Source organism: Dipodomys merriami, unplaced genomic scaffold, assembly GCF_024711535.1.
Source record: "Dipodomys merriami isolate MVZ:Mamm:240054 unplaced genomic scaffold, mDipMer1.0.p SCAF_696, whole genome shotgun sequence".
Lineage (NCBI taxonomy): Eukaryota > Metazoa > Chordata > Mammalia > Rodentia > Heteromyidae > Dipodomys > Dipodomys merriami.
In genome coordinates, this window is record NW_027206286.1 from 232,669 (window position 1) to 255,624 (window position 22,956).

The 22,956-nt window shown below is 48.0% G+C and overlaps 1 protein-coding gene across 3 annotated transcripts in view; it reads left to right on the forward strand.

Moving 5' to 3' along the window:
• Positions 1 to 234: 234 nt before the first annotated feature.
• The window catches only part of LOC138816394 (bcl-2-like protein 13), a 30,278-nt gene continuing 7,556 nt past the window's right edge, over positions 235 to 22,956 (forward strand). Inside the window, exons 1-6 of one of the 3 annotated variants that reach the window (XM_070006102.1) lie at positions 235 to 360; positions 5,000 to 5,157; positions 10,500 to 10,607; positions 12,516 to 12,672; positions 14,858 to 14,927; positions 19,470 to 19,613. In XM_070006102.1, coding sequence (XP_069862203.1) covers positions 5,049 to 5,157; positions 10,500 to 10,607; positions 12,516 to 12,672; positions 14,858 to 14,927; positions 19,470 to 19,613 — 588 coding nt within the window. In that variant the 5' untranslated portion in view covers positions 235 to 360; positions 5,000 to 5,048. Of the gene's footprint in view, positions 361 to 1,609; positions 2,118 to 4,999; positions 5,158 to 10,499; positions 10,608 to 12,515; positions 12,673 to 14,857; positions 14,928 to 19,469; positions 19,620 to 22,956 lie in introns of those variants that run through there. The other 2 variants (XM_070006104.1, XM_070006103.1) reach the window with 2 other exon arrangements.

Here is a 22,956-nt window from a genome sequence, read left to right on the forward strand (position 1 = left end):
CGGCCGACACGCGAGCCCGGACCGCGCAGCCGCGCGGGGAGCGCGGGTGTCCCCGCGGCCGGAAGTGGCTTGGAGAGGGCACTTCCGGCCCTCGGGTCGGCCGCTCGGCGCCGAAACCACCTCTGCGGCTTGTACTTCCGCCGCTCCTACACACAGGCCTGCCCCTTCCGGCTTCAGACCCGCCCGCTCGCCTGCCCCTTCCGGCCCCGCCCCTGACGCTGGCGGTGACGAAGGCGCGGCGGGGTGACCTCACGCTCCAAGATGGCGGCGGCGGTAGATTAGAGCCGCGGGCTGAGGCAGACGCGGCCGCCGCGGAGCCTGTGGAGGGGAGCGCGGCCGCCGCGGAGCCGCTGCCGCCAGGTCGGTCTCTTCGGGGCCGGGGCGGTGAGGGGCCGCGGGGACGGCGGGGCCGCGGGGCCGGGGCGGGGAGGGGCCGCGGGGCCGGGGCCCGGGCGGGTGAGGGGCCGCGGGGACGCCGGGGCGGGGAGGGGCCGCGGGGCCGGGGCCGGGGCGGTGAGGGGCCGCGGGGACGGCGGGGCCCGGACGGGTGAGGGGCCGCGGGGACGGCGGGGCCGGGGCGGTGAGGGACGGCGGGGACGGCGGGGCCGGGGCCGGGGCGGGGAGGGGCCGCGGGGCCGGGGCCGGGGCCGGGGCGGTGAGGGGCCGCGGGGCCGGGGTCGGGGCTGGGGCGGTGAGGGGCCGCGGGGACGGCGGGGCCGGGGCGGGTGAGGGGCCGCGGGGCCGGGGCGGGGAGGGACGGCGGGGACGGCGGGGCCGGGGCGGTGAGGGGCCGCGGGGCCGGGGTCGGGGCCGGGGCGGGGAGGGCCGCGGGGACGGCGGGGTGAGGAGGCGCTTGGCGGCCGCGGGGACGGCGGGGTGAGGAGGCGCTTGGCGGCCGCGGAGCGCGAGTGAGAGGGCTCCGGCCCCCGGGCCCCGCGCTCCCCTCCCGGGCTGCCCCGCCCGGCCCCCGGCTTCCCGCCGCAGGCATCCTCTCCCCGGGGCCCCGGTGCGCCCGGGTCAGGCCGCCAGCTCTGCGCGTCGCGCGGCCCCGGCCCGGGCAGGCCCCGCTGCGCTCCCCGCCCCTGGCAGGCCCCGGCCCGGGCAGGCCCCGCTGCGCTCCCCGCCCCTGGCAGGCCCCGGCCCGGGCAGGCCCCGCTGCGCTCCCCGCCCCTGGGTGCGGTCCCGGCCCGGGCAGGCCCCGCTGCGCTCCCCGCACCTGGCCGGCCCCGCTGCGCTCCCCGCACCTGGCCGGCCCCGCTGCGCTCCCCGCACCTGGCCGGCCCCGCTGCGCTCCCCGCACCTGGCCGGCCCCGCTGCGCTCCCCGCCCCTGGCCGGCCCCGCTGCGCTCCCCGCCCCTGGCAGGCCCCGGCCCGGGCAGGCCCCGCTGCGCTCCCCGCACCTGGCCGGCCCCGCTGCGCTCCCCGCACCTGGCCGGCCCCGCTGCGCTCCCCGCACCTGGCCGGCCCCGCTGCGCTCCCCGCACCTGGCTGGCCCCGGCCCGGCCCGGGTCCCACGCCTCAGGACAGGTGTCGGCCTCTGTTAGTGCGCGCCACCCTTCCAGGAGGCTCTTAGGGCTTTGTGGTTGTGGTTGTGGTTGTGGTGTTGTGTTGTTTCTTACTGGTGTTGGATTACGGTCCAGCAAGAGTAACTAATGAAAGAAACAAAGTCACGTCCTCTCCAGAAAAAAGAAATTCATGAACAGAATGTGCATTAGGGTTTCATCGAGCACAGTGTGCAGATATCGTTAAAATATTGTAGGTCTTTTGGAACAAAAAGGAAGGTAGCGTTTCTTCCCATACAGCTGTTGTTTACACTTGCTGAGTTAGTAATCCTCTTAAACCAGTCTTCAGTCCATAGCAGATTCCTTGGCTTTCATTTTACTATATGCTTCTACAGAAAGTTCCTGTCTGTTTTTTTTGTTTTTTGGGTCCGGTCGTGGGGCCTGAACTCTGGGCCTGGGCGCTGTCCCTCAGCTCTTCAGCTCAAGGCTAGCGCTCTACCACTTGAACCACTTTCCCAGCCCCTCTGTTTTTTTTTAGTCTGTTGTTTTTTGCTTGTGTGTTAGTTTGTTTTCTATTTTGGTAGTATTGGATTTCAACACCTGAGGCTCAACCAGGTAAAAACTTGGAGCTACTATTTGAAAAATAAGACAAAAGGGTTAGGGGATGACTAGCAAGCACCAGAACTTGAGTTCAAACCACAGTACTGCTTAGACGCTTTTATCCTAGCCTGCTGGAGAGGTGTTATTCTGAAGTTAAGATAACTGGGATCCAGAGCTTGTGCTTAGTAAGAGGGCCACACCTCTCAGTTGTTCGGTTGTTATATGGACCTGATGTTCTATCTACTACTGTTTTTCCTTTTTTGGCCTGGGCTGGCTTTGAGCGGTGACCCTCCAGCCCTCAGCCTTCTGAGTAGCTAAGATTATAGACAGGAGCCACCAGCATCCATTTTTTTGTTTATTTTGCGTTTTTTTAAACTTTATTTTTTGTTTATGTAATACCAAGGGATTGATCCCAGGGTCTCGGGCATGTTAGGCAAGCACTCTACTACTGAGCACCCTCCCAGCCCCTCCAATTCTTTTTTAGTTTTTAAAAATTTTTCTGAAGATTGAACCTGGGGACTTGCCCACGCTGAGCATGTATTGTTTGTATGTATTGTTGGTATTGGTTTGTATTCTACTGCAAACCCAGACCAAAAGGTGAATTTTTTTTTTTTCTGGTCGTGGGGCCTGAACTTTGTGCCTGGGCACTGTCCCTCAGCGCTTCAGCTCAAGACTAGTGCTCTACCACTTGAGCCACAGCACCACTTCCAGTCTTTTCTGCTTATGTGGTAATGAAGACTCGAACCCAGGGCCTCATCATGCAAGGCAAGCACTACTACTGAGCTACCTTCCCAGCCCAACAGGTGAACTTTTTAAGAATAGCCGGTAGCCTGACGCACTACAATATGACTTCTATTTCATTGTTTCAGACTAGCCATTTAGTACATTAAGCTGAAAAAAAAAATTGGAGCATGTAGTATGTAGCTGTGTGGTCCTGAGCCTGGATAAGAATTTAGGGGGACTTGTTACTAAAAGAGAATAGAGGCTGGGCGCCAGTGGCTCACGCCTGTAATCCTCACTACTCAGTAAACACAGATCTGAGGATTGCAGTTCAAAGCCAGCCTGGGCAGGAAAGTTCATGAGACTCTTATCTCCAACAAACCACCAGAAAACTGAAAGTGGCACTGTGGCTTAAGTGATAGAGTGCTAACCTTGAGCTGAAGAGCTGAGGGACAGCGCCCAGGCCCAGAGTTCAAGACCCATGACTGGCAAAAAAAAGGAGAGGCTAGTGTGATGGCACATACCTGTAATCCCAGCACTTGGGGTATGCAGGAAGCATTCAAGTTCAAGGCCATCTTTAGGTACAGAACAAAAGAAAAGGTACACTTGCATCTGCATCCTGTCATATTGTAGTGCGTCAGGCTCCCGGCTATTCTTAAAAAGTTCACCTGTTGGGGCTGGGAAGGTAGCTCAGTGGTAGAGCGCTTGTCTTGCATGCCTGAGGCCCTGGGTTCGATTCCTCAGCACCCATAAGCAAAAAGAAAAAAAGCCGGAGGTGGCGCTGTGGCTCAAGTGGTAGAGCGCTAGCCTTGAACTGAAGAGCTGAGGGACAGCGCCCAGGCCCAGAGTTCAGGCCTCACGACCGGACCCAAAAAAAAAAGTTCACCTGTTGGGCTGGGAAGGTAGCTCAGTAGTAGTGCTTGCCTCTGTCATTTAACTCACTGATGTCCAGATCCACTTACAAAGCTGCTCCCCCCACCTGAGAAGGTTTATAGCCAGAACGGGGGTCCTTCTTTGGGACTGGTGTGGCCCTGATTTGAAGAAGGAAACATTGATTCATCTCTTCTCCACCTCCTTCCTTCTGTTTGAAGTCCTGCCCCTACCTTCTCTTTAAGCAATATGTTCCTAGAGCGTTTTATACCTTTCTTACAATTTATAACTTAACCCTTCAATCTAGAGCTAGATGTGTTTTACTATGTTGACACTAAGCTTGTAGAGAGCAAGGTTAAGAGTCCCGAAATGATTATTGATTTGAATAACTTTATGTAGCTTTCCTTTTTCATGCAGAAGACAGATAGTCTTGAGTGCAGCTATGATATTTTAGTAGGGAAAGTTGCTGGGAAGATTTTAGGAGTGGCAGAGGAAAAGACCCCACGTTCAGTAGCTAAGGCCTACTCTACCTCAGTCTCTACATCTTTCCCCTTTTTTTTTTTTTCCAGTCCTGGGGCTTGAACTTGGGGTCTGGGCATTGTCCCTGAGCTTCTTTTGCTCAAGACTAGCACTGGGCCTTGAACTAAGTGCATTGCACTCTTGCTGGCTAGATTGCTTGTGGCTGTTGTTCTACCACTGAGTCATGTCTTTAGCCTTTTCTGGTTGGTTGGAGATGGGTCTCTCAGACTTCTCAGTCCTAGCTGGCTTTGATCTGAGAGTCTCCAGATTTTCTTTTTTTTTTGCTGGGTCATGGGGCCTGAACTCTGGGCCTGGGCACTGCCTCTCAGCTCAAGGTTAGCACTCTACCTCTTCAGCTCAAGACTAGCACTCTACCACTTGAGCCACAGCGCCACTTCCGGCTTTTTCTGCTTATGTGGTGCTGAGGAATTGAACCCGGGGCCTCATGCATGCAAGGCAAGCGCTCTACCACTGAGCCACCTTCCCAGCCTCTCCTGATTTTCTTGAATGAGAATAAAGGAAAGAAGAGAATATACACTGAGGTGGCTAAAGGGTGTTGTATATTGTCCACCAAGGTGAAAGTACAGAAGGAACTTATTCAGTACTTATTCAGGTTATAAGTAAATTGCTGCTTATATGTAAATTAAGTTACATTTTTAAAAAATGACTACAAAGAGAAGCCTGAAGCATTTTTTTGGTAATTAGTTGAATTATTGGAATCAATGGAGGGAAAATGTACTGCCATCTAATAACCTTGAAAGTGAAAAAAAACCCTTTTATGTTCTTAGGCTTTAAACATCTGTGACAGACCTCTTGGGAGCTCTACCGACCGGTTCAATGGCGTCCTCTGCTACGGTGCCTCTGGGGTTTCACTACGAGACAAAGTATGTTGTGCTCAGCTACTTGGGGCTCCTTCCTCAGGGGCATCCCGGCTCCTCACCCCAAGGTAGGCCCTTTGACTTGTCAGCTAATTGTAAGGACCTGACATGAAGGAGTATTTGTATCTAAGCACTGTAAATGTATAGGACCAAAGTCGAGTAATAATTGTAGGTTTAGAGAGAACAGTCCCCTCTCTATCCCTTTCACTTTTCTAGTCACTTCCAGAAGCAACTACTTCTAATGTTTATGGGAGCTTCGTATTTGAAGTGATTGCAATTAATATAGGTAAAAGTGCTGTTTACATGAAAAATACAAAAGCCATACTTAGACTTCAGACTTACGTGACCTGATTGAGATACCATAATTTTGTGTGTGTGTGTGTGTGTGTGTGTGTGTGTGTGTGTGTGTGTGTGTGTGTGTGTGTGTGTGTGTGTGTGTGTGTGTGTGTGTGTGTGTGTGTGTGTGTGTGTGTGTGTGTGTGTGTGTGTGTGTGTGTGTGTGTGTGTGTGTGTGTGTGTGTGTGTGTATGTGCACACGCTCATGTCAGCTCTCAGCTTGAACTCTGGGCCTGGGCACTGTCCCTGAGCTTTTTTAAAAGCTCAAGGTTTGCCCTCTCCCACTTGAGCCATAGCTCTACTTCTGGGTTCTTGGTTACTAACTAAAGATAGTCTCATGGACTTTCCTTCCCCAGGCAGCTTATAACTGCCATCCTCAGATCTCAGCCTCCTGAGTAACTAGATAGCAGGTGGGAGCCACCAGCACCTGGCTGGTTGTTTTTTAATTTTGGTTTGTCCTGGGGCTTGAACTCAGTACCTCCTGCACTCTTGCTCAGCTTTTTTTCTCATGAATGACTGTCCATGAATGACTCTACCACTTGAGCTTTTTTGCTAGTTGTTTGGAGATCAGAGTCTCCGGCAGTGAACCTCAGTCCTTAGATCTCTGTCTCCTGAGTAGCTAGTGTCCAGCTGTTGTCCAGCCGCAGTGTGGTTTTATACCTGGGATTCATTCCGTAGATCTTCATATCTGTCTCTTCATGCCAAGCTGGGTTTTTTAAAATTTATTTTTAATTGTGAAAATACTGTACAGAGGGGTTACAATTACATGGACAAGATAATGAGCACATTTCTTATCAAGCATTGTAGCCTCCTTTGTTTCCCCTTCCAATCCCATCCTCCCCCTGCCCCCCCCCCAACCCTCCTCCACCAACCCCCCCCACCAAGCTGTTTTTGTTACTTGGACTCTGCTATGTAATTTGAATTCTGCTACTGTGGTATCTCCAGCATGGTGCTTTTTACCTAGTTACTTTTGCCTTCTGTGAAATTTTTTTGTCTATTTCTGTGAAGAATAACATTGTGATTTGGGATAATGTGTTGAATCTATAGGTTACTTTTGACATTTTCATATTTTGCCCGTTGATGAACAAACAGCCCATAATTTTTGTATGTTGAACCAGCTTTGTATGCTGGGGCTAATTTTTGGGGTGATTCTTTTTCATATATTGTGGGATTAGCTTTTCCAGTACTCAGCTGAGGATTTTTGCATCAGTTAATAAGAAATGTTGGTCTGTAGTGTCTTATAATCTCTTGGACCAAGTTTGATATTTGGCTAGTGCTGGACTCATGGGCCAAGTTACTGCCTAGCCTTCTACCTTCTGAAAGAGATTTTAGAATAGGTATGAATTCTTATTTATTTACTTATTTTTTATTTTTATTTTTTTGGTCCGTCCGGGAGCCTGAACTCTAGGCCTGGGCGCTGTCCCACAGCTCTTTAGCTCAAGGCTAGCACTCTACCACTTGAGCCACAGGGCCACTTCCGGCTTTTTCTGCTTTATGTCCAGAGGAATCGAACCCTGGGCCTCATGCATGACAGACGAACACTACCACTGAGCCACCTTCCCAGCCTTATTTATTTATTTATTTATTTGGGTCCGGTCATGGGGCCTGAACTCTGGGCCTGGGCACTGTCCCTCAGCTCTTCAGCTCCAGGCTAGTGCTCTACCACTTGAGCCACAGCGCCACTTCTGGCTTTTTTCTTTTTGCTTATGTGGTGCAGAGGAATCGAACCCAGGGCTTCATGCATGCAAAGCAAGCACTCTACCACTGAGCCACCTTCCCAGCCCCCCTATTTTTTTATTTTATTTATTTTTGGCTGATCATGGGGCTTGAACTGAGGGCCTAGGTGCTATCCCTGTGCTTCCTTGTGCTCAAGGCTAACACCCTGCCATTTGAGCCATAGCACCACTTCTGGCCTCTTCTGAGTAGTTTATCAGAGATAAGAGTCTCAGGGACTTTCTGGCCAGGGCTAGCTTTGAACCTAGATACTCAGATCTCCGACTCTTGAGTAGCTAGGATTACAGGCGTGAGCCACCCATGCTTGGCATGGTGGTACTGTAGCTTGAACTTGGGGTCTCACTTTCACTGAGCTTGCTTACTCATAGCGGAGTCTTCCAGTTGAACCATATCCCTAGTCTGGCATCTTGCTGGTTACTTGGAGATGGAATCCCCAGGACTCTTCATTCCCTCTGACTTGGACCTCAGGCCTCTCTTATCTCATCTTCCTGATGGTCTAGGCTTACCAGGTGGGGAGGGGTGAGCCATGCATGCCTGGGTGCTCTTGGCCTAATGTGGTGCTAAGGTTGAGTCCAGGGCCTCCTACATGCTGAGGAGTAATCTAACACTGAGCTGTGTGTCCAGGCCTTTGCTTTTCCTCCCTGAATGTTTGGTAGAACATATTGACTCAGATACTGAGGCTCAGATGTTTGGGATGTTAAGAATAAGCAATTCAGTTTCTTAGTAATGCAGGCCTAATCAGTCTGTTTTGTGTATGTGTTTTTAAATTGTGTCCTTTAGGGAAATGGATGTTTGTGGGGCTAGAATTCATTGTGTCACTTGATTATTCTCCTCATGTTCATTGGGCTTGTAGTTTCCCCTTTTTCTTTTCTGGGATTAGAAATTTGTGACTGTTCTTTTCATTCCTTTTTTCTATTTATTCTAGTTAATTTTCATGTGTCTTAGTTTGCAACCCATAGATTTAGAAAGATTTTGCTTTGAGAACTCTAGCCCATTCAACTGGTCAAAATTTGTTAAACTGATTCACTTGGAATTCTCAAATGAATTTCATGGCCGGAATAGGCTGGTTGCTGACTGATTTTACTCTTCATTTGAAACAGGTGGGGAGGATTTAGTATGCTAAAGTCTGTTTATCTTTGAAATAGTTGTCCTGGGGTATATAGTGCGGAATTTCTGCTGCATTAGCCCTGCTGTCTAGCTCTGTGCTTTATAAAGTCTGCATGAGTGCTAAATGAAAATCAGCAAATCTGTCTCTGTCATTGGTTAGCTAGATAAATAGCCTTTGTGCCCTAACAGTGGTCTTTTTCTGCTTTCCACATGGTTTGTTATCAAGTATGACAACTTGTCTTGTTCAATCAGCATCACGGTAGTCTCATGAGGATAGCTGTTCATCAGATGAGTGAGGCTAAGATATTGTCGTTTTTGTAGTGGGAAGGTGGTGTATTGGTGGTAATGATGGTGTCTGTGGATGTGTCTGTTTTGGTTATGCAGGTCAGGCATGGGACTTGAATTTAGGGCTTGGGTGCTGTCCCTGAGAATTTTTTTTTTTTTTTTTTTTTTTTTTTGTCGGTCATGGGGCTTGAACTCTGGGCCTGGGCGTTGTCCCTCAGCTCTTCAGCTCAAGACGAGTGCTCTACCACTTGAGCCACAGCGCCACTTCTGGTTTTCTGGTGGTTTATTGGAGATAAGAGTCTCACGGACTTTCCGTGCCTGGGCTGGCTTTGAACCGTGATCCTCAGATCTCAGCCTCCTGAGTAGTTAGGATTACAGGTGTGAGCCACCGGCGCCTGGACATAAGACTCTTAACTCCAATTAACCACCAGAAAACTGGAAGTGGCACTCTGGCCTTGAGCTCAGAGAAGCTCAAGGACAGTGCCCAGGTCCTGAGTTCAAGCACCAGGACTGGCAAAAAAAATAAAAATAAATTCTAATTCTAGCTACTCAGGAGGCTGAGGATTGTGGTTCAAAGCCAGAGTCCCCATGAGACTCTTATCTCCAATTAACCACTTAAAAACCAAGTGGTGCTGTGGCTTGAGTGGTAGATGCTAGCTTTGAGCACAAAGAAGCTTAGGGACAGTGCCCAGACCCTGAGTTCAAGCCCCACAACGGACAGATAAATTTGAGTTCAGAGGATAGTGATTGATGTTGGTACATACAACTCAGGTCATGTACCTGGACACACATAAAGTCCTGGCACCACAAAAAGGAAAAACGGATGAGTCTAGAAGGCAGTGTGTTGGTGACCTCCCACCACTGTGCTGCTGTTGTAGTTGGGGAAGGCTTTGGGACTGGGTCCCCTCGATTGCCGTGGGGCAAACCCCACCCCTGAGCTGTCAGCTGGCGCTGTCGCTGTCGCACATTCACAGAACACCTGCACACGTTCATCCTGAGAGTTCCTGCTATGTTTTCATCTTCTCTCCTTCCCCCGCCTCCCTTCCCTTCCTCACCCCCCCCCCCACCCCGTCCTCTTCCGATGAGATGCCACCCACAGCCTTGCTTACACTACGGATGCACACCACCACCTTTAGCCACCCCTGTAGCCCTGTTGCTCCTTTTAAAAAAATCATTTCAAAAAGTATCTCCTAGCTTTGATAATGAGTTTTGATTTTATACTTTATTACCTAATAGTTAAAATACAAGTTTTTATTTTTTTTAGATGCAGTCTTCATATGTTGTCCAGACTGCCTTGAACTTCTGGGCTCAAAACATCCTGTCTTAGTTAACACAAGGCTGGAACTATCAGTGCTCACACCTACGCAACCGGCTAATACTACAGTACTGCACTGACTTCTCTCTCCCTCTTTATTTACTTAAAATTTAATTTTTTGAAAGTACGGGGACTTGAACGCAGGACCTTGGCGTTGTCCCTGAGCTTTTGTGCTCAAAGTGAGAGCTCTACCACTTGAGCTCACATTTCCACTTCCTGGTTTTTTATTGGTTCATTGGAAATGAGAGGCTCATGGGCTTTTCTACGTGTTGGCTTTGAACCACCATTCTTGGATCTCCGTCTTGTCAAAAGCTAGGATTAGCTGGGCGCCAGTGGCTCATGCCTATAATCCTATCTGCTCAGGAGGCTGAGATCTGAGGATCATAGGTCCAAGCCATCCCAGGAAGGAAAGTCTGTGAGACTCTTATCTCCAATAAACCACTGGAAAACTGGAAAGTGGCTCTGTGGCTCTAGAGGTAGAGCGCTTACCTTATGCTGAAGAGCTGAGGGACAGCGCCCAGGCCCAGAGTTCAAGCCCCACGACTGACAAAAAAAAAACAAAGCACAAAACTAGGATTATAAGTGTGAACCATTAGCTTAATAGTAACTTTGTTTTGTTTTGTTTTGTTTCAGGGGTTCAACTAGATATAGCTTCACAATTTCTGGATCCTGAAGTTTTATTAAAAGTTAAATCTGAAATTGAAGAAGAGCTAAAAGCCCTAGACAAAGAAATTTCTGAAGGTATGTGTATTCCACACCTAGTTAACCTGGTCTACTGTTTTGTTTTATTTTCATAGAAGGATGCTCTCTATATCCTCATTGCACGACTTCTCTGAGAGGAGATTACTAGGGTGAAACTGGAAGGAAGGCTGTTCAAACTTTGTTTACTGTACGCTTTTCCAGCTATAAGCAGGAGGTTAAGATGCAGCCTCTTTTGGTGCTGAGTAATGGATTAAATGATCCTGTGGCGGTCCTCTCCGTTCGTGATGATTGATTTGTATTTGGTACCTTTATAACTTTAGTAGGAGCCCTAAGGGAAGAAAGTTTAAGAACCTTGCTCTTATTTTTGCCTGTATATATGTGTAGAAAGTTAAATACATATGTCATATCACATATTTTGTACTTAAAATGACATCACAAGTTTTGGGGAAAAGTCTACTAACTGTGAAATTTTGTTCGTTGGGCCAGGCACTGTTTGCTTACTCCTGTAGTCCTAACTACTCAGGAGGCTGAGATCTGATGATGGCTGTTCAAAGTCAGCCCACACAGGAAAGTACGTGAGAGTCTTGTCTCCAATAAACTACCAGAAAACCAGAGTGGAGGGGTGGCTCAAAGTGTAGCGCACCAGTCTTGAGCAGAAAAGCTCAGGGACAGGGCTGGGAAGGTGGCTCAGTGGTAGAGCGCTTGCCTTGCATGCCTGAGGCCCTGGGTTCGATTTCTCAGCAGCACCACATAAGCAAAAAGAAAAAAAGCTGGAAGTGGTGCTGTGGCTCAAGTGGTAGAGCGCTAGCCTAGAGCTGAAGAGCTGAGGGACAGCGCCCAAGCCCCACGACCAGACCCAAAAAAAGAAAAAAGAAAAGCTCAGGGACAGTGCCCAGACCCTGAGTTCAAGCCCCAGAAAGGGCAAGAAAAGAAAAGAAAATGAGGAAAAGGCAGAAAAGAAAGAGAATTGACAAAAGACTTTCATAGTGTGTTCACTTCATACCTTCATTACCCAGGGTTCATTAATACCCTTCATTACCCAGGATTCGTTGGTTTGTTTTGTGGTTGTTTTTGTTTTTCTTGCTAACTGCCTCCAGTCTGCTATCCTTTCTCTCTGCCTCTTGAGTAGCTGGAACTGCAGGCAAGTACCACCATGCCTGGTCTAATGCAGTGACTATTTTATGAAGGTGATTGGTAACTCTCAGGAGTGAGGAAATGGACAGGATTTTAAAACCAGGAGTAGGGAGTGGGTGATAAGCTGTTACTTTGAATTGAGGAGAGATAGGAGCCTATTTTTATTTTTTATTGCCTTCCTCTTTGCCTCCTTCCTAACACAATTTCAGCAGATTTCTTTGTCAATTTTCATAGTTGCAAGTAAATTTTTTGACAATCGTGGGTCTTGAACTCTGTGCCTGGGCGCTGTCCCTCAGTTCTTCAGCTCAAGGCTAGCGCTCTACCTCTTGAGCCACAGCGCCACTTATGGCCTTTTCTGCTTGTGTGGTGCTGAGCAATCAAACCCAGGGCCTCATGCGTGCCAGGCAAGCGCTCTACCACTGAGTCACCTTCCCAGCCCCAGTTTATTTTGGCTATATTCATTCTCTTTCAAGTGTGTTTAATAAAATTTTTCATCCTATTTTTCACTTCAGCCTTCCTTATTTCCTTTAAGTAGTCCCTTATTTAGATTCACGCTTTATGTTCCTATACATATACTTATACGTATGTAATCGTGAATGTGGATAGATGGGTACACATACCTGCATGTCCACAACTATGTCTTTTTAAGTCCAGCTTCCTAGGAGTGAAAACATGGTAATTTTGTGTGTGTGCGCGTGCACCTATCTACACGGGGCCAGGAATACAGGTGTGTGCAGCTACCAGCTCAGCTTGTGCACAGCTTTTGATACTGCGTGTTAAATTAGGTTTTCCTCGTGTCCTGTTTGTCTTCAGCTTTCACCAGCACTGGCTTTGACCGTCATACTTCTCCGGTGTTCAGCCCTGCTAACCCAGAGAGCTCCATAGAAGACTGCCTGGAGCACCTTGGAGAGCAAGCGTGGCAGGGGCTGAGAGAGCCCCTGCAGACGGCGCTGCAGGCGCTGCTCAGCCGGTGAGCCATGCTGCGCGGGGCCCGAGCGCAGTGTCTTGTCTGTGCGTTAGCCTCCTCGCTAAACTTCAGGGCTCCAGCCGTGGTTGGGTTTGCATCTCCTGATGCGCGCTCGGGTCTCAGAGGGGCTGGCTTGTGTTTGAACATGCGCCCTTGCCCTCTTCCTTCCTCTAGGGACCAACATAGTCTGAGCCAAGGCCTTGTGCGCTGTCCCGTGCACCTGGCATTTTTCCTTGTCTTAGGCTTCTGTGTTTGAAATCATGTATGCGTCCCAGATGTTGGAGAACTTAGGGGCTGCAGTCTACACATGAACTGCTTCCACATTCTTGGAGTCAGTTCTTGCGCAGCTATCATTCTTACCACATTAAAGGTAAAATCAAGAAGCTAGAAGTATTTCAGCCTCTAATCCTAGCTGCTCAGGAGGCTGAGATCTTAGGATCACGGTTCAAAGCCAGCTTGGGCAAAAAAGTCCATGAGTCTCTTCATTTCCAATTAGCTACCCAAAAAGCCAGAAGTAGAGCTGTGGCTCAATTGGTAGAGTTCTAGCCTTGAACAAAAAAGACAGTGCCGAGAACCAGGACCAAAACACATACACAAAACATACATTTTATTTTTTGTTGGTCATGGGACTTAGGGCCTGGATGCTATCCCTGAGCTCTTTTGCTCAAGACTGGTGCTCTACCACTTTAGGCATATTTCCATTTCCTGTTTTTGAGTGTTTAATTGGGGGTAAGAGTCTCAGAGATTTTCCTTCCCAGGCTGGCTTTGAACTGTGATCCTCAGGTCTCAGCCTCCTGAGTAGCTAGGATTACAGGTATGAGCCACTGGTGCCTAGCTCACAAAAGTATTTTAAAGTAGACTCAATTCACTTAACAAATCTTTAAAAAATCAATTTTCCCAAATTCTTTCCTGAAAGTTAAGAAATTGATAAAAACTAGAGAAATATTTGTATTAATGGATGTTGGCAACTTCATAAAATAGAGTCTGTTCCTCACTAATACAGCTGCAGGCCCCATGCTGAGTCACTGTTGTGGTAAGGAAATAACTTTTCATCCTGGCAGTGTGTATGCATTACCATTTGTTCGAAGCAGACAGTTTTAGTTATGAAACGAGCAAATGTAAAAATTTCTGATTGCATTTAGACAATTCATTGGAATTTTCTTAAATGGGGAAGCGGTGTGTGGCTGTTGAGGGAGTGAGACAGCAGTGGTTTTCAGAAGGTCATCAGTAGGGCTGGAGGACCGGGTGGACTGGGCAGCCCTCAGGGGGCCTCTCCACCCTCAAGCAAGCACACCTACTTCTACATGTTTTACATTGAAGGAACAAGTAAGATTTGAAGAAAGAAATGTGCTGCTTTCCCAAAAAAATCCAAAACCTTGCAAAAGCTGTTGGAACTAATAACTGAGAAGCATTGTATTTCCGACTTCTATGCAAACTGTTTATGATTTTTTTTCCCCCTCCAGTCCTGGGGCTTGAACTCAGGGCCTGAGCACCATCCTTGAGCTGCTTTTGCTCAAGACTAGCGCTCTACCACTTGAGCCACAGCACTACTTCTGGCTTTTTCTTTTTATGTGATACTAAGGAATTGAACCTAGAGCTCATGCATGCTAGGCAAGCACTCTACCACTGAGCCACCTTCCCAGCCCATTGAGCACATCTTTTTATTTTTCTTCATTGTGTCAATACGTGGGGCTCAGTGCCTTCTACTCTTGACTCATCCTGCTTTGTTTATGGCTGGTTTTCTGCCTTTTGAGTCATGTCTCCATCCCAGCTTGTTGCTGACTACTTGTAGGTGGAGTCTTGTGGACTTTTCTGCCCAGGCTGACTTTGAGCCTCAGTCCTCCAGGTCTCAGCCTCCTGTGTAGCTAGGATTACATGTGTGAGCACCGGTGCTGGGTTTTCATGTATTGCGGGAAAAATGGTGTCTCCTCACTGCAAACTGTGTTTAAAATCCATGTGTCCTCCAGTTGTAAAGTCTGCCAGTGATCTCTGAGTTAAATACTTCACAGTCCTCTCACAGTAAAGAAATTCATCCCAAATATTAAGAGCGTATCTTACATTCAACAGTTATGTCGAATATATTGAAACTATTGAATTCAGCAACAGAGTGTAGCATTTGCACGTTTATTCATTTAGGGGTTTAGACTTCCCTTCATCGTGACTCAGACTTCTAAAAAACCCTCCACAGGCCGGTGACATACCCAACGTTTCGAGAATTTGCACTGGAGGCTGCGGGTCATACCAGCGGATGGAATAAGGTACTAACCAGATTGCTTTTAATTTTCAAGATTTTAGTCCTAATGATAAAGTATAGGAGTATTATTAGCATCCTGCAGCACAAAACTCTTAGAGCTAATATATATATACATAAAATGCTGCCTCTGCTTTGTGACCCATAGTACGCTACACCTTTCTTTCTATGTGCCCTGAATCTCCCATCATTATGATAAATAGTTCTTCGCTTCTGTGTGTTGGACACAACATTGGTCTCCAGACGTTCCTTGTTAGTATGAGCGTATCTTAGAGGAAAATACTAAGGACTTCGTTTGGGAGATGAGTGTTTCTGGTCTCTTAGATGAATAGTGCCTCATGTGTTTTGTAGTTTGCAGTATTGTGCATTTCATGTCACCTCTCCATGATTAATGAGAAGAGAACTAGATAACTTGCCTGGAACCTCTTGAGTAGTAGCTATTGGAACCAACTCTGTGGCTTACATCTGATTCTAGGCTGTGTTTTTCCATTCTAGCATATGTTTATCCAGTGTCTTAGACTGTTGTTGGCTTGTTACCTTGAAAAGATAGTATCTATAAGGAGATACACCTCCAGGAAGAAGTATGGCCTTGAGATAATAAAATTCAGTATCATTATTTTTGCAAATGACCACCTCTATTCAAAGATTCATGCCATCTCTTTTGACAGTCATAGACTCTGATGCATCTACGGGGAATTGTTCTAGGTCCTCTCTTGGATGTAAATATTTGCAGATTCTCAAATCGCTCATATAACCTAGTATAGCATTTGCATATGACTATTATCACATCCTAAACTTATCTGTCTATTTTTTGTTGTTGTTTGGTCGTGGGGTTTGAACTCGGCCTGGGTGCTGTTCCTCAGCTCTTCAGCTCAAGACAAGCATTCTACCACTTAATCCTCAGCTCCACTTCTGGTTTTCTGGTGGTTTATTGGAGATGAGTTTCATGGACTTTCCTGCCCTGGCTGGCTTTGAGCCGTGATCCTCAGATCTCAGCCTCCTGAGTAGCTAGGATGACAGGTCTGAGCCACTGGCACCAGGTTGCCATGAGACGCTTATCACCATCAATCTACTCAGAAAATGTTGGAAGTGGTTTTGTGGCTTAGGTGGTAGAGTGCTAGCCTTAAGCAAAAGAAGCTTAAGGATGGTACGCAGGCCCTGAGTTTAAGCCCCAGGACAGGCAACAATAAAAAAAGGAAATTATACATAGCAATTCACAAAGTAAGATATGTACAACTTTCAAGTGAAGCTTAAACAGAGTAATTTCAAAATGTTATATAGTTGTTGGTCACTGGGAAGTTAGAGTGCTGGTGGTATATCATACACAGACCTTTTGAAGTTATAAAGAGTAAACTTGAGGCATTTTAAGAACTATCCCTTCGTTGTCTCTGTCCAAGGCAGAATATTAGAACTAGAGAAACAGTAATTTTATTTTTGTTTTAATAATAGGACAAGTTTCTTACTATGAAAACAATTGAACTTGTCTTTGTAGCCATATACCCTATTAGTGTTAAAGAGATTTTCGATATATCTTGAGCTAGAATTCTTTTAGAATGTCAAAACGTCGAAGAAAATGTGTTTGTTACATTCTTCCTTTAAGATTGTAATATTGATTTCCTCAGGGCGGCTTTTACTGAAGTAAAAGCCAAAGGAAATTGAGAACCAGAGAACATTGGTCTGAGCCATCAACTCCCCGTGGTTTTGATTGGCTTCTGTGGAAAGACGCCCGGTGTCATTTCCTCAGTTATTTCCTTGGTAGCACAGCATCAAGGAACTGAAATTACTTTCATTCCTTTGTGCATTTCTGTCCACGTGAAACCTTAGTGTTTGACTGCGGAGAATGCATTCAGACCACTGGCTAAAATACCTTTCTCCCTTCCCTCCTTTCTTCCTTCCCTCCTTTCTCCTTTTCTTCCTTCTCTCCTTTCTCCTTTTCTTCCTTCCCTCCTTTCTCCTTTTCTTCCTTCTCTCCTTTCTCCCTTTCTCCTTTCCCTTTCTCCCTTTCTTCCCTCCTTTCTCCCTTTCTCCTTTCCCTCCTTTCTCCCTTTCTTCCTTCCCTCCCCGCTTCCCTTCCACCCTTCCTTCTTTCTGTTCTTTAGTTTCTCCCCTCTTTAGTTTTTCTTTTCTTTTTTTTTTGGCCAGTCCTGGGGTTTGGGCACCATCCCTGAGCTTATTTTGCTCAAAACTAGCTCTCTACCACTGGGCTACAACACCACTTCTGGCTTTTTCTGAGTATGTGGCACTGAGGAATTGAACCCATGGCTTCATGCATGCTAGGCAAGCACTCTACCACTAAGCCACATTCCCAGCCTCTCTAGTTTTCTTCTAAAGCAATTTTTTGTGTGTGTGTGTGCTTGTCCTGAGACTTGAATTCAGGGCCTTAGTGACTGTTCCTGAGCTTTTTCAAGGTTGATGCTCTACCACTTTAGCCACAGCGCCACTTCTGGCTTTTTCTGAGTGGTTTATTGGAGATAAGAGTCTCCTGGACTTTCCTACCCAGGCTGTTCTTCGAACTGAGATCCTCAGATCTCAGTCTCCGAGTAGCTAGGATGACAGGTGTGAGCCACTGACGCCCGGCAAGTATAATGTTATAGTTTAACATGGGGCCTGAACTCAGCGCTGTCCCTGAGCTCTTCAGCTCAAGGCTAGCACTCTACCCCTTGAGCCACAGCACCACTTCCGGCTTTTTCTGTGTATGTGGTGCTGAGGAATCGAACCCAGGGCTCCACACATGCAAGGCAAGCGCTCTACCACTGAGCCACCTTCCCAGCCCATAGTTAATAATTTTTACAAGTTCGTTTTTCTTTAAACTGTAGTCATTACTGAATCAGGTGCTGTGTTTGCCAGGCTAGCATGTGCTGCTTGAGCTATACCCTAGTATTTTTCTTCTTTAAAGATTTATTCATAGCACGCATTAGTTATATAAGGGAGAATTTCATTGTGACATTTTTTTTTCTTGTTTACTTTTTTTTTTTTTGCAGGTCCTGGAGCTTGAACTCAGGGCCTGGGCGCTGTCTCTGAGCTTCTTTTGCTCACTGCTAGTGCTCTACCACTTGATCCACAGAGCCAATTTTAGCTTTTTCTGAATAATATTTATTTATTTATTTATTTATTTGCCAGTCGTGGGGCCTGAACTCTGGGCCTGGGCGCTGTCCTCACTCTTCAGCTCATGGCTAGCGCTCTACCACTTGAGCCACAGTGCCACTTCTGGCTTTTTCTGCTTATGTGCTGCTGAGGAATGGAACCCAGGGCCTCATGCATGCTAAGGCAAGCACTCCACCAGCCCCCTGAGTAATTTATTGGAGATGAGTCTCACAGACTTTCCCACCCGGACTGGCTTTGAACTGATCCTCAGATCTCAGCCTCCTGAGTAGCTGAGATTACAGGTGTGAGCCACTGGTGCCAGGCTGCTGCTTTTATTTATTTTTTTAAGGTAAACTATATGTGGAAGTGAACCTCCACCTGGAGTGGGGCCCAAGGCGGAGCCCACCGTGGTGTCTCCTTGTCAGCCTCACCTGGCTGTCACCCCCGGCCCTCCGTAGTGAATTCCAGCCATGCTCACCCACACTCACCTGGTTTTCTTTTGTTGTTTTTGGGTCTGGTCGTGGGGCCTGAACTCTGGGCCTGGGCGCTGTCCCTCAGCTCTTCAGCTCAAGGCTAGCGCTCTACCACTTGAGCCACAGCGCCACTTCCGGCTTTTTTCTTTTTGCTTATGTGGTGCTGAGGAATCGAACCCAGGGCCTCAGGCATGCAAGGCAAGCGCTCTACCACTGAGCCACCTTCCCAGCCCCACCTTGTTTTCTTTGAAGTAGGTTCACAGTTGATTTATCTGGGCTGGATTTGAACCCTTTCTCTCAAGTACTGGGGTTACACATGTGCACCACATTCATGCAGAAAGTTCTTACTGCTTTGTTTTCTGTGCTTGCTTTGGAGCTAACCTCACACTCTGGATCAGCTTTTTCACTCTTGGTTGGCACTCTAACACTTGAGCCGCAGCTCCACTTCTGGCTTTTTTTCTGGTTATTTGGAGATAAGAGTCCCTTGATTTTTGTGTGCCTGGGCTGAACTTGAAATTGGTCCTTAGATCTCAGCTACCTCAGTAGCATATGTGAGCTACTGGCTCATAGCTCTTAATTCTTTTCTTTTTGCCGGTCATGGGGCTTGAACTCTGGGCCTGGGCGCTGTCCCTGCACTCTTCAGCTCAAGGTGAGTGCTCTCCCACTTGAGCCACAGCGCCACTTCCAATTCTTTTTAATGGCTGTGTGTTTTTTCTAGCTGGCTAGAATGTATTAAACTAGTCCTTGAGTTGTCTCAGTGCTTCTGTGAGTTTCTGTGTACACACTGACACGGTTATTTTATATATTACTGTTTCTGCCGCCCTACTGTATGAAACCTACACTCAGTATTTAGAACTTCCTAGTAGGAGTTGTGTTTTACTGTAATGAGAACGGAATGCTATAATGATGTATCTAAGCACTGAACACGTAAAGTGCATTGTAAAAACCTGAGGCTCGACAGGTTTTCACACGCTCTTCTGTCTGCCTTGAAGATCGCGGTGCCTCTGGTCCTGCTTCGACATATGCTTCTGGAGCTGACCCGGCGTGGCGAGGAGCCCCTGCGTGCCCTGCTGGAGCTCGGCGTGGCGTACCTGGAGGACTGTGCCGCTGAGCACATCATCCAACTTGGCGGCTGGGTATGACCCCTCGAAGCAGTGCGCCGGCTCATCGGTGTTGGATTGGTTCCTTTCAATAGTCCTTATTAAGAAACTGTGTGTCCTGACAAAAGTATTTGTAGCTAACTAAAATATAAAGAATAAGAAACGACCACTTAGGTGTCTAAGGAAAGAATACCGTCACTCCTTGTTCCAGAGAGAACATTGGAGATGGGGTACAGACCTCGTGCACGCTGAGCGAGTATTCAGCCGTAGAGCCGGCTGACACTCTCACGTCTTCTTGGAGTCTTCTAGGGGTGCCTGCATGTGCGCTGCTCCTGGGGCTGTCCCTCAGCTGTTTTGCTCGACTCCAAGATCAGCTTTTTGGTGGTTAATTGGTTGAAGCCCACCTGGGCAATCCTCAGATCTCAGCCTCCTGAGTAGCGAGGATCACAGGTGAACTGCAGGGGCCTGGCTTTTTTTGTTTGGATGCTGGTATTGAACTAAGAACCCAGGTACTCTTGCTCAGCGTTTTTGCTCATGGTTGGTGTTCTCCTTTTGAGTCCTCCCTCCAGTTTGGGCTTTTTGCTGGTTAACTGGATATAAAAGTCTCGAATTTGTTTGCCTGGGCTAGTTTTGAACCAGGATCCTCAGATCTTAGCCTTGTGAGTAGGATTACAGGTGGGAGCCACTGACACAGCTTTGAGGTTGATCTTTGTACAGGATGAGAGGTAAAGGTCCGGTTTCATTTTCCTGCAACTGGTTACAATTTTCCCAGCACCATGGGGGTCAGAGGCTGTTTTTTCTTGAGTGTTGGCTGTTGTTGGGCAGCTCTTCAGGTCCTGAGGTTTGTGTGGTGGGCTCTGCCCTTGCTTGCTGTAGTGTAACTTCAGGTCTACCACTAGCTGCGCGCCAGTCGCTTAGAATTACTTTTGCTTGACCGGGTTTTTTTGCTTCCATATGAATTTTTGGATTGATTTCTCTTAATTCTGTGAGAGATATTGGGATTTTTTTATTACATGGCAACACGGCCATTTTCATGTTGTTAATTCTACTTAGAAGAGATGGAAGAGCCGGGCGCTGGTGGCTCACGCCTGTAATCCTAGCTACTCAGGAGGCTGAGATCTGAGGATCGCGGTTCAAAGCCAGCCCGGGCAGGAGAGACCATGAGACTCCTATCTCCAATAAACCACCAGAAAACCGGAAGTGGTGCTGTGGCTCAAGTGGTAGAGCGCTCGCCTTGAGCTGAAGAGCTGAGGGACAGCGCCCAGGCCCAGAGTTCAAGCCCCACGACCGACAAAAAAAAAAGAGATGGAAGAGGAGAAAAAAATTTAGATGCCTTTCCTAAAGAAGGGCATTGCTTTGTCTTCTGACTGTTTTATTTGGATGTTTGCTAAACTTATTTACATGTGAGCTCGGGGAGTGACTGCTCTGCCCGGCCGACCCCCACCCCTGGGCTCACGGGACCCTCCCGCGCTGCTCAGAGTGCAGTGCACACGACCGCTCTCAGCATTAACCAAGACAACTACAGAAATAACGACAACACAAACAATCATAGTGTTAATGTAGCATAACTGAGCTGGGTGCTGGTAGCTCGTGAGAGTCTGAGGTCAGAGTGTCTCAACTTGACGCCCGCGCCAACTCTGGAGGCTCTCGGCTCCAGGTCACAGGAAAATGCCGTGAGTGGAGTTGTGGCTCAGGCTGGTGGGAAAAGGCCAAGGCCCTGAGTTGAAGCCCTGGTAGCAGCACTTAAATCTCACGGTGTGTCGCCAGCTCATCCTGTCATCCTAACGACGCAGGAGGCTGAGTTCTGAGGATCGCTGTTCAAAGCCAGCCCCGGCAGGAAACTCCATGAGAACTTGATCTCCAGTGATCTGCCAGAAAATCAGAAGTGACACTGTGGCTCAGGGTGGTTGCTTTGAGTGAAAAGGCTCAGGGACAGCACCCAGGCCCCGAGTTCAAGCCTCAGGACCAGTTTACACACACACAGATTTATTTTCCCTTCTATGTCTGGTGTCAAGCTCAGCACCCATGATGAAGAGACTCACAAACACGGAGGCGAAAACCTCTACTGTTGGTCCTTGTAATTTTTGCCCAAGGAGGAGGCCACAGTCTTGCATTTCTGGGATCTCTCTATGGTGTTAGAGTAAATTGTCACTTTGTCTTACCTGGGACGGGGTCTTACTGTGCTGTCTAGGCTAGCCCCACACCCTGGCTTCACGTAATCTTCCTGCCTCAGCTTTTCCAGTGCTAGGACTAAGTGTGTGTGTGTGTGTGTGTGTGTGTGTGTGTGTGTGTGTGTGTGTGTGTGTGTGTGTGTGTGTGTGTGTGTGTGTGTGTGTGTGTGTGTGTGTGTGTGTGTGTGTGTGTGTGTGTGTGTGTGTGTGACTGTACTCTGCTGTGGATATTGGTGTGTGCGTGTGTGTGTCACTATACTCTGCTGTGGATATTGGGGTGTGTGTGTGTGTCACTGCTGTGGATATTGGGGTGTGTGTGTGAGTCACTATACTCTGCTGTGGATATTGGGGTGTGTGTGTGTGTTTGTGTGTGTGACTATACTCTGCTATGGATATTGGGGTGTGTGTGTGTGACTATACTCTGCTGTGGATATTGGGGTGTGTGTCAGTCACTATACTCTGCTGTGGATATTAGACAAGCGGGCCCCTCTCCCCTCCCCCTCCCCTCCCCCGCGCTCAGACCCCAGCTCAGACCCTCACATTTGCCCGGCAAGTCCTTCCGCTGTTACGCCGCTAGCCCCGCAGCCTCTCAGCGTTACTTCTGAAAGCACAGCTGTGATTAGAATTTTTTTTGTGTGTGCTGGTATTGAGGTTTGAACTCAGGTCTTGGCACATGCTTGTCTTGTTTGTCCAGCTGGCAGTCTGAGTCAGTGCCTTCAGCCCTCTAATTATTTTTTATATATCGGACTTCAGTGACTAGCCTTTGCCATTTAATAAAATCCACATTTCCAGTTGTCAGTTGCATGCCTCAAAAATTCTTCCTCTGTGTTGTTCTTCAAATAAATGGATTCTGTTCAGAAACTGTTTAGGTCTAAATAAACATACTTAACACTAGAACTTCAGGGAAGAATATATTCTTTCAGTTTAGCTTTTATTTTTCTTGTTGACCGTGGGGCTTGAACTCAGGGACTCGGCGCTGTCCTTGAGCTTTTTCACTCAAGGCTAATGCTCCTTACCACTTCGAGACACAGCACCACTATCGGTTTTTTGGAGATAAGAGTGTTAGGGACTTTTTCCTGCCCAGGCTGGCTTCAAACTGGGATCCTCAGATATCAGCCTTCTTAGTAGCTAGGATTACAGGCCACTGGCACCCAGCTTTTAATAACTTTTTAAAATACTACTGGAAACTGGTGGCTCACACCTGTAAT